Source organism: Hyperolius riggenbachi, chromosome 9 (assembly GCF_040937935.1).
Source record: "Hyperolius riggenbachi isolate aHypRig1 chromosome 9, aHypRig1.pri, whole genome shotgun sequence".
NCBI lineage: Eukaryota > Metazoa > Chordata > Amphibia > Anura > Hyperoliidae > Hyperolius > Hyperolius riggenbachi.
In genome coordinates this window covers 298,981,046-298,997,500 of record NC_090654.1, presented here as the reverse complement: position 1 = coordinate 298,997,500, position 16,455 = coordinate 298,981,046, and the positions used below count along the sequence as shown (strand labels likewise).

Genomic DNA, 16,455 nt, shown 5'->3' with positions numbered 1-16,455 from the left:
CCAATGGGAACGGCTTACATTGACAGACAGGGCCAGGAGCCAATGGGAACGGCTTACATTGACAGACAGGGCCAGGAGCCAATGGGAACGGCTTACATTGATAGACAGGGCCAGGAGCCAATGGGAACGGCTTACATTGATAGACAGGGCCAGGAGCCAATGGGAACGGCATACATTGATAGACAGGGCCAGGAGCCAATGGGAACGGCTTACATTGATAGACAGGGCCAGAAGCCAATGGGAACGGCTTACATTGACAGACAGGGCCAGGAGCCAATGGGAACGGCTTACATTGACAGACAGGACCAGGAGCCAATGGGAACGGCTTACATTGATAGACAGGGCCAGGAGCCAATGGGAACGGCTTACATTGATAGACAGGACCAGGAGCCAATGGGAACGGCTTACATTGATAGACAGGGCCAGGAGCCAATGGGAACGGCTTACATTGATAGACAGGGCCAGGAGCCAATGGGAACGGCTTACATTGATAGACAGGGCCAGGAGCCAATGGGAACGGCTTACATTGATAGACAGGGCCAGGAGCCAATGGGAACGGCTCACATTGATAGACAGGGCCAGGAGCCAATGGGAACGGCTTACATTGATAGACAGGGCCAGGAGCCAATGGGAACGGCTTACATTGATAGACAGGGCCAGGAGCCAATGGGAACTGCTTACATTGACAGACAGGGCCAGGAGCCAATGGGAACGGCTTACATTGACAGACAGGGCCAGGAGCCAATGGGAACGGCTTACATTGATAGACAGGGCCAGGAGCCAATGGGAACGGCTTACATTGATAGACAGGGCCAGGAGCCAATGGGAACGGCTTACATTGACAGACAGGGCCAGGAGCCAATGGGAACGGCTTACATTGATAGACAGGGCCAGGAGCCAATGGGAACGGCTTACATTGACAGACAGGGCCAGGAGCCAATGGGAACAGCTTACATTGATAGACAGGGCCAGGAGCCAATGGGAACGGCTCCTGAGCGGCCCACATGACTCTGCTGTCAGAGACGGGCAGCGCCTGTGAGATGCGGCGAGAGACGTCGGGTTTGAGCGGTGCGATCGGCGGGTAGTGGCGGAAACGGCGGATGCACGCTGCGGACAGTGATTGAGATCTACGCCCTGCCAGCCAGGAGCCCACCAATACAGGGCGTAGATCTCAATCACTGCGGTCCGTAATGAGTTAAAGAATCACAAAGTAATCTCATTGGCGCAAACAGTTATACTTTTTCCAGTACAGGATTAATTAGCTTAGATTTTAGCCTGGCATCAAAGAGTACAATTAAAGAGAATCTGTGCTCTAAAATTCTTACAATAAAAAGCATACCATTCTATTCATTATGTTCTCCTGGGCCCCTCTGTGCTGTTTCTGCCACTCCCTGCTGCAATCCTGGCTTGTAATTGCCAGTTTTTATCCAGTGTTTACAAACAAAAGACCTAGCAAGTGATAGGCTGAGAGTAGCCCGGTGTGTGAGTCATACAGAGTGTGCAGGGGGCCTGGAGAGGGTGTGTATAGCTTCTAGCCAATCACAAGCAGCACAGCACATTCCAGCCTGACTGCCTCAGCTCGACAGAGCCAACAGAGGAGAGAAGATTAGATCATATAAAAGAGATAATACAGCCACTGTGCAAGTAGGAAAGGCTGCAGTTAGACAGAGCACATTAGAACAGGTATAGGAACTTATAGGATAGAAGAAGTAAGGATGAAAATTTTGTTACAGAGTCTCTTTAACTTGTGTCCAAGCACCTCCTACTAGGTTAAGTAGCCATAAATCTAAGAATGGCCACACACGATATAATAAAATGATCCAATTTTACGACAATTCGATAAAAACGATTGGATCTCTTGAAAAAATCTAAAGCTTTTTTTTTCATTCGACTGAAAAATCCGATTGGATTTCCCGTTTTTTTGGGGGGTTTTTTTCTCGAACTGGAATGCCAGATATTTTTCTTCGTTCTTTCTAAAGATTGTATGGTGTGTTTTAGATGGAAACAGTAAATTCGGGCGCCTGAGGCTAGTGGACAATTCGGGCGCCGCCATTCACTCCTATAATAAATATCGTTTAATGGGCGCCCGATAGGAAAAAAGGGCGCCGGTGAAAAATAACGTTTTAAAAGCGGCGCCCGGAGACTTAATGTTTTATTACTGCTTCTCATGATTACACATTATTTAATGATTTATACATTTTTAAATATTATTTTTAAACGAAAAACAGTACAATATATTTTTCAAACATTATTTTTAAACGAAAAACAGTACATTTTTTACATTATTTTTAAACGAAAAAACCAACAGGGGGGTCTTAGGTTTAGGCACCAACAGGGGGGTCTTAGGTTTAGGCACCAAAAGGGGGGTCTTAGGTTTAGGCACCAACAGGGGGTCTTAGGTTTAGGCACCAAAAGGGGGGTCTTAGGTTTAGGCACCAACAGGGGGGTCTTAGGTTTAGGCACCAACAGGGGGGTCTTAGGTTTAGGCACTAACAGGGGGGTCTAGGGGTTAGGGGTAGGTACAGGGAGGGTTACTTAGGCACCAACAGGGGGGGTCTTAGGTTTAGGCATCAACAGGGGGGTCTAGGGGTTAGGGGTAGGTACAGGGAGGGTTACTTAGTAATTTTTTTTTTTTAACGTTATTATACGTTTCAGTATTTAAACTAAATATTAACGTTTTTACAATTGCCGATTTAATGCACATTATTTAATGATTTATAACTTTAAAAAACATTAATTTTAAACGAAATACAGTATAATACATTTTTAAACGTTATCCATGCTTATCGTTAAAAACCCGGCGCCCTTTTTTCCCAGCGCCCCTTTTTAACGTACGCGTTTTAGATTGCCAATTTATTAGTATACACACCCAAGCAATTTTCTCAGATTTTCTAATCATTTTTATCATAATTGGGGACAAAATTGAACATAGGTGTGTGGTACATTGGTCATATTTTTGAAATGTTACAATCAGTCAGAAAAATTTTAATTCTTAAATTGAACAGATATTTTAAAAAAAATTGTATGGCGTGTGGCTACCTTAAGAATGGCCGTGGCATAAACCGTAAAAACCAAGTCTTGCCCTGACGTTGTGGCCACAGAGCTACAGACATCGCACACAGGGTTTCTCACCTCTAAACTTTGCTAGAAGCTTCGGTTCTATTGTTATTTGTGTACACACATGCTGCTGGGACTGGGGTCAGGCAACATCCCTGTACCTGCCAGACAATTCATATGTCTTCATTGCTAATGCTTTCCTGGGCCATAGGAACATGCCAATCAAACCATTTCTGACAAGTTAGTAAAGTTAGTCTGACACTCCCACTGAGCGATATTTACACAGACCGCAGACCGCACCTACCGTAGCTACACAATAACACTTCCACGTTTACCATTCACATCACTTATCTGTGGATTCATGGTGCCATGCTGAGCTCAAATAGGCAATCCATTGCTTGATATGACCAGCGGGCATTGAGAGACTGGCCAACCTGGAATCCTGCCACAATCTCTCTCCATTGTAGAGGAAACTGCCCCCTAGTCCCATTACACAAGGCTGGACTTCTGCGTGTCATTCCCACTCCCAGCTGGATAAGTGAGTAGAACCCAGGGACCAGCGTCTTTGTCTATCATCTGTTGTCGAATTCCATCAATCAACCGTCCAGCAGGACTCCGATCACCATTGTGGTTCATTCAGTACAAAGACTTTATGGCTTACTGGACTCCAACACAATATTTCCAACTTTCAGGCATTCTATCTCATTTCTCATCTCTGACTTATTCTATCCAAGCAATCTGTTCAGCTGCCAGATAGATTTACTTGCCAGCTCCAATGTAGATTTGTGTGTATAGCTGTAATAATAAAGCTAACAATTGAATCTTTCCAGTTTTGCCCTTGTTAGCTGATTATTCTGAACGATGGCCTCAGAAAATGAGACACACTGACTACCGCATTGTCTTATATTTATAAATTGTCGATTTGGTTAGTTAGGTTGTAATTAACCGCTTTTCCTTTTAGGAAGCTAGGAGAGTGGGGGCAGCAAAATGGTGTACGTTAAAAAGGGGCGCTGGGAAAAAAGGGCGCGGGGTTTTAAACGATAAACATGGATAACGTTTAAAAATATAATGTACTATATTTCGTTTAAATATTCGTTTTTATAAAGTTATAAATCATTAAATAATGTGCATGAAATCGGCAATTGTGAAAACGTTAATCTTCCGTTTAAAAAGTGAAATGTATAATAACGTTTAAAAAAAATTAGTAAGTAACCCTCCCTGTACCTACCCCTAACCCCTAGACCCCTGTATTAGTGCCTAAACCTAAGACCCCCCTGGTGGTGCCTAAACCTAAGACCCCCCTGGTGGTGCCTAAACCTAAGACCCCCCTGGTGGTGCCTAAACCTAAGACCCCCCTGGTGGTGCCTAAACCTAAGACCCTCCTTAGTGATCACTGTATTGTGTGTAGAATAATGTTTTAGAAACAGTAAGGGATAAAATATATTACAACTTACATTACGTACTGATCGCTTTATTTTGTGAATAATAATGTTTTACAAACAGTAAGGGATAACATTTAAAATAATGTTTTATTGAAATAGGAAACGTAAATCATCACAAGCAGTTATAAAACATTAAAAATTTTCGGGCGCTGTTGGAAAACGTTATTATTCTCGGGCGCCCTTTTTTCCCGTTTGGCGCCCAGTAAACAATATTTATTCTGGGAGTGAATGGCGGCGCCCGATTTGTCCACTAGCCACCTGCACCCTTTTTTACTGTTTCCAGCAAAATGACCTTGATTTCCTGTGCAAAATCGATAACTTAATTTTACCAATAGTACATACAATCAAGATTGTATCATGTATGGCCACACCAACCAATCTTAAACGTTTACTGTGCACACAGTGGATACGTCTCCAGAAGCCTCTAGTGGATGAGACCTGTATGGCAACTGTGGCATTATACGATAGGATTGGCGTGTGATTGTCACAGTGTGTCAGACTGTCTTTAATAACTTCTGTAAAGCAAATGGCTTAGTTAGCATATTCCCAGTGTCCAGAAAAGCAGGACGTATGACACATATTGTTTTAGGGTTTCTCTGAGTCAGTCACTCTCTGCCCCGTTGATAGCTGACAGCGGCTGACTTCCACAGTGACTACATTCTTCTGTGTAATTAAGGCCCTTGCTTGATGACCTAAAGGGGTGGTACTTAAAGGTTCAGGCACAGGCATAAAAAAATAAAAATCCAAATCCACTTACCTGGGGCTTCCTCCAGCCCGTGTCAGGCAGGAGGTGCCCTCGGCGCCACTCCGCAGGCTCCCGGTGGTCTCCGGTGGCCGACCCGACCTGGCCAGGCCGGAGGGCAGGTATGGCCTCTTCTGCACTCCATTGTGCGTTCCACGCCGGAGTGCTGACGTCATCGGACGTCCTCCGGGCTGTACTGTGCAGGCTCAGAACTACTAACGCCCTGTTATTAGGTTTTATCACAGCTGGTGGATGGCCAGACATGGAGCAGTGTGGAGACTGGTTCTGATGTACGGGGTTCTGCAGACAGTGAACCTGGGACAAGGCCCTGTTATTAGGTTTTATCACAGCTGGTGGATGTCCAGACAGGGAGTAGTGTGGAGACTGGTTCTGATGTACGGGGTTCTGCAGACAGTGTTCCTGGGACAAGGCCCTGTTATTGGGTGTTATCACAGCTGGTGGATGGCCAGACAGGGAGCAGTGTGGAGACTGGTTCTGATGTATGGGGTTCTGCAGACAGTGAACCTGGGACAAGGCCCTGTTATTAGGTTTTATCACAGCTGGTGGATGTCCAGACAGGGAGTAGTGTGGAGACTGGTTCTGATGTACGGGGTTCTGCAGACAGTGTTCCTGGGACAAGGCCCTGTTATTGGGTGTTATCACAGCTGGTGGATGGCCAGACAGGGAGCAGTGTGGAGACTGGTTCTGATGTATGGGGTTCTGCAGACAGTGAACCTGGGACAAGGCCCTGTTATTAGGTTTTATCACAGCTGGTGGATGTCCAGACAGGGAGTAGTGTGGAGACTGGTTCTGATGTACGGGGTTCTGCAGACAGTGTTCCTGGGACAAGGCCCTGTTATTGGGTGTTATCACAGCTGGTGGATGGCCAGACAGGGAGCAGTGTGGAGACTGGTTGTGATGTACGGGGTTCTGCAGACAGTGTTCCTGGGACAAGGCCCTGTTATTGGGTGTTATCACAGCTGGTGGATGGCCAGACAGGGAGCAGTGTGGAGACTGGTTCTGATGTACGGGGTTCTGCAGACAGTGTTCCTGGGACAAGGCCCTGTTATTGGGTGTTATCACAGCTGGTGGATGGCCAGACAGGGAGCAGTGTGGAGACTGGTTCTGATGTACGGGGTTCTGCAGACAGTGTTCCTGGGACAAGGCCCTGTTATTGGGTGTTATCACAGCTGATGGATGGCCAGACAGGGAGCAGTGTGGAGACTGGTTCTGATGTACGGGGTTCTGCAGACAGTGTTCCTGGGACAAGGCCCTGTTATTGGGTGTTATCACAGCTGATGGATGGCCAGACAGGGAGCAGTGTGGAGACTGGTTCTGATGTATGGGGTTCTGCAGACAGTGTTCCTGGGACAAGGCCCTGTTATTGGGTGTTATCACAACTGATGGATGGCCAGACAGGGAGCAGTGTGGAGACTGGTTCTGATGTACGGGGTTCTGCAGCCAGTGTTCCTGGGACAAGGCCCTGTTATTGGGTGTTATCACAGCTGATGGATGGCCAGACGGAGCAGTGTGGAGACTGGTTCTGATGTATGGGGTTCTGCAGACAGTGTTCCTGGGACAAGGCCCTGTTATTCGGTTTTATCACAGCTGATAGATGGCCAGACAGGGAGCAGTGTGGAGACTGGTTCTGATGTACGGGGTTCTGCAGACAGTGTTCCTGGGACAAGGCCCTGTTATTGGGTTTTATCACAGCTGGTGGATGGCCAGACAGGGAGCAGTGTGGAGTCTGGTTCTGATGTACGGGGTTCTGCAGACAGTGTTCCTGGGACAAGGCCCTGTTATTGGGTGTTATCACAGCTGGTGGATGGCCAGACAGGGAGCAGTGTGGAGACTGGTTCTGATGTACGGGGTTCTGCAGACAGTGTTCCTGGGACAAGGCCCTGTTATTGGGTGTTATCACAGCTGGTGGATGGCCAGACAGGGAGCAGTGTGGAGACTGGTTCTGATGTACGGGGTTCTGCAGACAGTGTTCCTGGGACAAGGCCCTGTTATTCGGTTTTATCACAGCTGATAGATGGCCAGACAGGGAGCAGTGTGGAGACTGGTTCTGATGTACGGGGTTCTGCAGACAGTGTTCCTGGGACAAGGCCCTGTTATTAGGTTTTATCACAGCTGGTGGATGTCCAGACAGGGAGTAGTGTGGAGACTGGTTCTGATGTACGGGGTTCTGCAGACAGTGTTCCTGGGACAAGGCCCTGTTATTGGGTGTTATCACAGCTGATGGATGGCCAGACAGGGAGCAGTGTGGAGACTGGTTCTGATGTACGGGGTTCTGCAGACAGTGTTCCTGGGACAAGGCCCTGTTATTGGGTGTTATCACAGCTGATGGATGGCCAGACAGGGAGCAGTGTGGAGACTGGTTCTGATGTATGGGGTTCTGCAGACAGTGTTCCTGGGACAAGGCCCTGTTATTGGGTGATATCACAGCTGGTGGATGGCCAGACAGGGAGCAGTGTGGAGACTGGTTCTGATGTATGGGGTTCTGCAGACAGTGTTCCTGGGACAAGGCCCTGTTATTAGGTTTTATCACAGCTGGTGGATGGCCAGACAGGGAGCAGTATGGAGTCTGGTTCTGATGTACGGGGTTCTGCAGACAGTGTTCCTGGGACAAGGCCCTGTTATTAGGTGTTGTCACAGCTGGTGGATGGCCAGACAGGGAGCAGTGTGGAGACTGGTTCTGATGTACGGGGTTCTGCAGACAGTGTTCCTGGGACAAGGCCCTGTTATTGGGTGTTATCACAGCTGGTGGATGGCCAGACAGGGAGCAGTGTGGAGACTGGTTCTGATGTATGGGGTTCTGCAGACAGTGTTCCTGGGACAAGGCCCTGTTATTAGGTTTTATCACAGCTGATGGATGGCCAGACAGGGAGCAGTGTGGAGATTGGTTCTGATGTACAGGGTTCTGCAGACAGTGTTCCTGGGACAAGGCCCTGTTATTAGGTTTTATCACAGCTGGTGGATGGCCAGACAGGGAGCAGTGTGGAGACTGGTTCTGATGTACGGGGTTCTGCAGACAGTGTTCCTGGGACAAGGCCCTGTTATTAGGTGTTGTCACAGCTGGTGGATGGCCAGACAGGGAGCAGTGTGGAGACTGGTTCTGATGTACGGGGTTCTGCAGACAGTGTTCCTGGGACAAGGCCCTGTTATTGGGTGTTATCACAGCTGGTGGATGGCCAGACAGGGAGCAGTGTGGAGACTGGTTCTGATGTATGGGGTTCTGCAGACAGTGTTCCTGGGACAAGGCCCTGTTATTAGGTTTTATCACAGCTGATGGATGGCCAGACAGGGAGCAGTGTGGAGATTGGTTCTGATGTACAGGGTTCTGCAGACAGTGTTCCTGGGACAAGGCCCTGTTATTAGGTTTTATCACAGCTGGTGGATGGCCAGACAGGGAGCAGTGTGGAGACTGGTTCTGATGTACGGGGTTCTGCAGACAGTGTTCCTGGGACAAGGCCCTGTTATTAGGTTTTAGCACAGCTGGTGGATGGCCAGACAGGGAGCAGTGTGGAGACTGGTTCTGATGTACGGGGTTCTGCAGACAGTGTTCCTGGGACAAGGCCCTGTTATTAGGTTTTAGCACAGCTGGTGGATGGCCAGACAGGGAGCAGTGTGGAGACTGGTTCTGATGTACGGGGTTCTGCAGACAGTGTTCCTTGACAAGGCCCTGTTATTGGATGTTATCACAGCTGATGGATGGCCAGACAGGGAGCAGTGTGGAGACTGGTTCTGATGTACGGGGTTCTGCAGACAGTGTTCCTGGGACAAGGCCCTGTTATTAGGTTTTATCACAGTTGATGGATGGCCAGACAGGGAGCAGTGTGGAGACTGGTTCTGATGTACGGGGTTCTGCAGACAGTGTTCCTGGGACAAGGCCCTGTTATTAGGTTTTATCACAGTTGATGGATGGCCAGACAGGGAGCAGTGTGGAGACTGGTTCTGATGTACGGGGTTCTGCAGACAGTGTTCCTGGGACAAGGCCCTGTTATTGGGTTTTATCACAGCTGATGGATGGCCAGACAGGGAGCAGTGTGGAGACTGGTTCTGATGTACGGGGTTCTGCAGACAGTGTTCCTGGGACAAGGCCCTGTTATTGGGTGTTATCACAGCTGATGGATGGCCAGACAGGGAGCAGTGTGGAGATTGGTTCTGATGTACGGGGTTCTGCAGACATTGTTCCTGGGACAAGGCCCTGTTATTAGGTTTTATCATAGCTGATGGATGGCCAGACAGGGAGCAGTGTGGAGACTGGTTCTGATGTACGGGGTTCTGCAGACAGTGTTCCTGGGACAAGGCCCTGTTATTGGGTGTTATCACAGCTGATGGATGGCCAGACAGGGAGCAGTGTGGAGACTGGTTCTGATGTACGGGGTTCTGCAGACAGTGTTCCTGGGACAAGGCCCTGTTATTGGGTGTTATCACAGCTGATGGATGGCCAGACAGGGAGCAGTGTGGAGACTGGTTGTGATGTACAGGGTTCTGCAGACAGTGTTCCTGGGACAAGGCCCTGTTATTGGGTGTTATCACAGCTGATGGATGGCCAGACAGGGAGCAGTGTGGAGACTGGTTCTGATGTACGGGGTTCTGCAGACAGTGTTCCTGGGACAAGGCCCTGTTATTAGGTGTTATCACAACTGATGGATGGCCAGACAGGGAGCAGTGTGGAGACTGGTTGTGATGTACGGGGTTCTGCAGACAGTGTTCCTGGGACAAGGCCCTGTTATTGGGTGTTATCACAGCTGATGGATGGCCAGACAGGGAGCAGTGTGGAGACTGGTTGTGATGTACGGGGTTCTGCAGACAGTGTTCCTGGGACAAGGCCCTGTTATTGGGTGTTATCACAGGTGATGGATGGCCAGACAGGGAGCAGTGTGGAGACTGGTTCTGATGTACGGGGTTCTGCAGACAGTGTTCCTGGGACAAGGCCCTGTTATTGGGTGTTATCACAGCTGGTGGATGGCCAGACAGGGAGCAGTGTGGAGACTGGTTGTGATGTACGGGGTTCTGCAGACAGTGTTCCTGGGACAAGGCCCTGTTATTGGGTGTTATCACAGCTGGTGGATGGCCAGACAGGGAGCAGTGTGGAGACTGGTTCTGATGTACGGGGTTCTGCAGACAGTGTTCCTGGGACAAGGCCCTGTTATTGGGTGTTATCACAGCTGATGGATGGCCAGACAGGGAGCAGTGTGGAGACTGGTTCTGATGTACGGGGTTCTGCAGACAGTGTTCCTGGGACAAGGCCCTGTTATTGGGTGTTATCACAGCTGATGGATGGCCAGACAGGGAGCAGTGTGGAGACTGGTTCTGATGTACGGGGTTCTGCAGACAGTGTTCCTGGGACAAGGCCCTGTTATTGGGTGTTATCACAGCTGGTGGATGGCCAGACAGGGAGCAGTGTGGAGACTGGTTCTGATGTACGGGGTTCTGCAGACAGTGTTCCTGGGACAAGGCCCTGTTATTGGGTGTTATCACAGCTGATGGATGGCCAGACAGGGAGCAGTGTGGAGACTGGTTCTGATGTATGGGGTTCTGCAGACAGTGTTCCTGGGACAAGGCCCTGTTATTATGTTTTGTCACAGATGGTGAATGGCCAGACAGGGAGCAGTGTGGAGACTGGTTCTGATGTACGGGGTTCTGCAGACAGTGTTCCTGGGACAAGGCCCTGTTATTGGGTGTTATCACAGCTGGTGGATGGCCAGACAGGGAGCAGTGTGGAGACTGGTTGTGATGTACGGGGTTCTGCAGACAGTGTTCCTGGGACAAGGCCCTGTTATTGGGTGTTATCACAGCTGGTGGATGGCCAGACAGGGAGCAGTGTGGAGACTGGTTCTGATGTACGGGGTTCTGCAGACAGTGTTCCTGGGACAAGGCCCTGTTATTGGGTGTTATCACAGCTGATGGATGGCCAGACAGGGAGCAGTGTGGAGACTGGTTCTGATGTACGGGGTTCTGCAGACAGTGTTCCTGGGACAAGGCCCTGTTATTGGGTGTTATCACAGCTGATGGATGGCCAGACAGGGAGCAGTGTGGAGACTGGTTCTGATGTACGGGGTTCTGCAGACAGTGTTCCTGGGACAAGGCCCTGTTATTGGGTGTTATCACAGCTGGTGGATGGCCAGACAGGGAGCAGTGTGGAGACTGGTTCTGATGTATGGGGTTCTGCAGACAGTGTTCCTGGGACAAGGCCCTGTTATTGGGTGTTATCACAGCTGATGGATGGCCAGACAGGGAGCAGTGTGGAGACTGGTTCTGATGTATGGGGTTCTGCAGACAGTGTTCCTGGGACAAGGCCCTGTTATTATGTTTTGTCACAGATGGTGAATGGCCAGACAGGGAGCAGTGTGGAGACTGGTTCTGATGTACGGGGTTCTGCAGACAGTGTTCCTGGGACAAGGCCCTGTTATTGGGTGTTATCACAGCTGATGGATGGCCAGACAGGGAGCAGTGTGGAGACTGGTTCTGATGTATGGGGTTCTGCAGACAGTGTTCCTGGGACAAGGCCCTGTTATTATGTTTTGTCACAGATGGTGAATGGCCAGACAGGGAGCAGTGTGGAGATTGGTTCTGATGTACGGGGTTCTGCAGACAGTGTTCCTGGGACAAGGCCCTGTTATTGGGTGTTATCACAGCTGATGGATGGCCAGACAGGGAGCAGTGTGGAGACTGGTTCTGATGTACGGGGTTCTGCAGACAGTGTTCCTGGGACAAGGCCCTGTTATTGGGTGTTATCACAGCTGGTGGATGGCCAGACAGGGAGCAGTGTGGAGACTGGTTCTGATGTACCGGGTTCTGCAGACAGTGTTCCTGGGACAAGGCCCTGTTATTGGGTGATATCACAGCTGGTGGATGGCCAGACAGGGAGCAGTGTGGAGACTGGTTCTGATGTACCGGGTTCTGCAGACAGTGTTCCTGGGACAAGGCCCTGTTATTGGGTGTTATCACAGCTGATGGATGGCCAGACAGGGAGCAGTGTGGAGACTGGTTCTGATGTACTGGGTTCTGCAGACAGTGTTCCTGGGACAAGGCCCTGTTATTGGGTGTTATCACAGCTGATGGATGGCCAGACAGGGAGCAGTGTGGAGACTGGTTCTGATGTATGGGGTTCTGCAGACAGTGTTCCTGGGACAAGGCCCTGTTATTGGGTGTTATCACAGCTGGTGGATGGCCAGACAGGGAGCAGTGTGGAGACTGGTTCTGATGTACGGGGTTCTGCAGACAGTGTTCCTGGGACAAGGCCCTGTTATTGGGTGTTATCACAGCTGATGGATGGCCAGACGGAGCAGTGTGGAGACTGGTTCTGATGTACGGGGTTCTGCAGACAGTGTTCCTGGGACAAGGCCCTGTTATTGGGTGTTATCACAGCTGATGGATGGCCAGACAGGGAGCAGTGTGGAGACTGGTTCTGATGTATGGGGTTCTGCAGACAGTGTTCCTGGGACAAGGCCCTGTTATTGGGTGTTATTACAGCTGATGGATGGCCGGTCAGGAGGGGTGCTGGAAAGGCCTGGAAGCTCTTTTTAATAAGAGCCAATTAACGCTATCTGTGATAACTGGAAAGGTTTAACCCTTCACCAGGCTGTGACACTGTATAGAAGGTATGATGCAATGGCTGTGCGAGAAGTTGTCACACCTTCACAACGCCTTCATCTGGCCAAGGTTCTGATTTCTTCTTCTTCCTCATCTATTTAAAGCATACACGTTTTGGCCAGAGCCATTGTAAAGGGGTTTTGTGATTATATACATAACCGGTGTTGAATCCGTTTATGATCTGTGATTGTTCTTTTTCTGGCAGGTGCTGGAAGTACATGAAAATCTAGACAGGCAAGCAGCGGACAGCTATGAGGAGGACCTCAGTGAGAAAGAGAAGGCCATTGTCCGAGAAATGTGCAATGTAAGTGCTTAGCGTGGCAGCAACAGTATAGCGGGAAATGGCAGATGATGGAATTGTACTCAGTGCTTTGCTCAGGGTTAAAGAAAATGTAGATCAACCAAAACACTGCACTCTCACCAATAAACCCCACTACAGCCGTATAAGGGAAAACTCGGATGCCGACTTGGTTTCTAGCACATCAGTCGGGCGAAGAAGTCAGCCTCCGGCTTTTCCTCTTCTACCTCTAGTGGGGTTTATTGGTGAAAGAGTCCAGTGTTTTGGTTGATCTACATTTGCATTGCAAGGAATCTGTGACTTTACTGTGATCCCCTGGATTCCCATGGTTTACACTATGGATGATGTGCTCTCTCCGAAGAGACCTAACCACTAACTGACAGTTACTGTATATTCTGGCGTATAAGACTACTTTTTAACCCTTGAAAATCTTCTGAAAAGTTGGGGGTCGTCTTATATGCCAAGTATCATTGATGCCGGGTGATACCCCCTATCCTGTTACCGCCTCTCAGATCTCGCTGCTGAGGACTGTAGTGAAGCGGTGCAGGTGCACATGTGTGAGATCCTATCCTGTTACCGCCTCTCAGATCTCGCTGCTGAGGACTGTAGTGAAGCAGTGCAGGGACACATGTGCGAGATCCTATCCTGTTACCACCGCTCTGATCTCGCTGCTGAGGACTGTAGTGAAGCGGCGCAGGCGCACATGTGTGAGATCCTATCCTGTTACCGCCTCTCAGATCTCGCTGCTGAGGACTGTAGTGAAGCGGCACAGGCGCACATGTGTGAGATCCTATCCTGTTACCACCTCTCAGATCTCGCTGCTGAGGACTGTAGTGAAGTGGTGCAGGTGCACATGTGTGAGATCCTATCCTGTTACCACCTCTCAGATCTCGCTGCTGAGGACTGTAGTGAAGCGGTGCAGGCGCACATGTGTGAGATCCTATCCTGTTACCACCTCTCAGATCTCGCTGCTGAGGACTGTAGTGAAGCGGTGCAGGCGCACATGTGTGAGATCCTATCCTGTTACCACCTCTCAGATCTCGCTGCTGAGGACTGTAGTGAAGCGGTGCAGGCGCACATGTGTGAGATCCTATCCTGTTACCGCCTCTCAGATCTCACTGCTGAGGACTGTAGTGAAGCGGCGCAGGTGCACATGTGTGAGATCCTATCCTGTTACCGCCTCTCAGATCTCGCTGCTGAGGACTGTAGTGAAGCGGTGCAGGCGCACATGTGTGAGATCCTATCCTGTTACCACCTCTCAGATCTCGCTGCTGAGGACTGTAGTGAAGTGGTGCAGGCGCACATGTGTGAGATCCTATCCTGTTACCGCCTCTCAGATCTCACTGCTGAGGACTGTAGTGAAGCGGCGCAGGTGCACATGTGTGAGATCCTATTCTGTTACCGCCTCTCAGATCTCACTGCTGAGGACTGTAGTGAAGCGGCACAGGCGCACATGTGTGAGATCCTTTCCTGTTACCGCCTCTCAGATCTGGCTGCTGAGGACTGTAGTGAAGCAGTGCAGGCGCACATGTGTGAGATCCTATCCTGTTACCGCCTCTCAGATCTCGCTGCTGAGGACTGTAGTGAAGCAGTGCAGGCGCACATGTGTGAGATCCTATCCTGTTACCGCCTCTCAGATCTCACTGCTGAGGACTGTAGTGAAGCGGCACAGGCGCACATGTGTGAGATCCTATCCTGTTACCACCTCTCAGATCTCACTGCTGAGGACTGTAGTGAAGCAGTGCAGGCGCACATGTGTGAGATCCTATCCTGTTACCGCCTCTCAGATCTCGCTGCTGAGGACTGTAGTGAAGCGGTGCAGGCGCACGTGTGTGATCCTATCCTGTTACCGCCTCTCAGATCTCGCTGCTGAGGACTGTAGTGAAGCGGTGCCGGCGCACATGTGTGAGACCCTATCCTGTTACCGCCTCTCAGATCTCGCTGCTGAGGACTGTAGTGAAGCGGCGCAGGCTCACATGTGTGAGATCCTATCCTGTTACCGCCTCTCAGATCTCGCTGCTGAGGACTGTAGTGAAGCGGTGCAGGCGCACATGTGTGAGATCCTATCCTGTTACCGCCTCTCAGATCTCGCTGCTGAGGACTGTAGTGAAGCAGCACAGGCGCACATGTGTGAGATCCTATCCTGTTACCGCCTCTCAGATCTCGCTGCTGAGGACTGTAGTGAAGCGGCGCACATGTGTGAGATCCTATCCTGTTACCGCCTCTCAGATCTCGCTGCTGAGGACTGTAGTGCAGCGGCACAGGCGCACATGTGTGAGATCCTATCCTGTTACCGCCTCTCAGATCTCACTGCTGAGGACTGTAGTGAAGCGGCGCAGGTGCACATGTGTGAGATCCTATCCTGTTACCGCCTCTCAGATCTCGCTGCTGAGGACTGTAGTGAAGCGGTGCAGGCGCACATGTGTGAGATCCTATCCTGTTACCATCTCTCAGATCTCGCTGCTGAGGACTGTAGTGAAGCAGTGCAGGCGCACATGTGCGAGATCCTATCCTTTTACCGCCTCTCAGATCTCACTGCTGAGGACTGTAGTGAAGCAGTGCAGGCGCACATGTGCGAGATCCTCTCCTGTTACCGCCTCTCAGATCTCGCTGCTGAGGACTGTAGTGAAGCGGTGCAGGCGCACATGTGTGAGATCCTATCCTGTTACCGCCTCTCAGATCTCACTGCTGAGGACTGTAGTGAAGCAGTGCAGGCGCACATGTGTGAGATCCTATCCGGTTACCGCCTCTCAGATCTCGCTGCTGAGGACTGTAGTGAAGCGGTGCAGGCGCACATGTGTGAGATCCTATCCTGTTACCGCCTCTCAGATCTCACTGCTGAGGACTGTAGTGAGGCGGTGCAGGAGCACATGTGTGAGATCCTATCCTGTTACCACCTCTCAGATCTGGCTGCTGAGGACTGTAGTGAAGCAGTGCAGGCGCACATGTGTGAGATCCTATCCTGTTACCACCTCTCAGATCTCGCTGCTGAGGACTGTAGTGAAGCGGCGCAGGTGCACATGTGTGAGATCCTCCCCTGTTACCGCCTCTCAGATCTCGCTGCTGAGGACTGTAGTGAAGGGGCGCAGGCGCACATGTGTGAGATCCTATCCTGTTACCGTCTCTCAGATCTCCAGGCTGAGGACTGTAGTGAAGCGGTGCAGGTGCACATGTGTGAGATCCTATCCTGTTACCGCCTCTCAGATCTCGCTGCTGAGGACTGTAGTGAAGCGACACAGGCGCACATGTGTGAGATCCTATCCAGTTACCGCCTCTCAGATCTCGCAGCTGAGGACTGTAGTGAAGCGGTG

General features: G+C 50.4%; 1 protein-coding gene across 1 annotated transcript in view; it reads left to right on the top strand.

The window, feature by feature from the left end:
- CCDC85C (coiled-coil domain containing 85C) overlaps positions 1–16,455 on the top strand; it is a 291,835-nt gene that overhangs the window by 260,300 nt on the left and 15,080 nt on the right. The window contains exon 5 of the mRNA XM_068254794.1: positions 13,052–13,150. Coding sequence (XP_068110895.1) covers positions 13,052–13,150 — 99 coding nt within the window. The remainder of the gene's footprint in view (positions 1–13,051; positions 13,151–16,455) is intronic.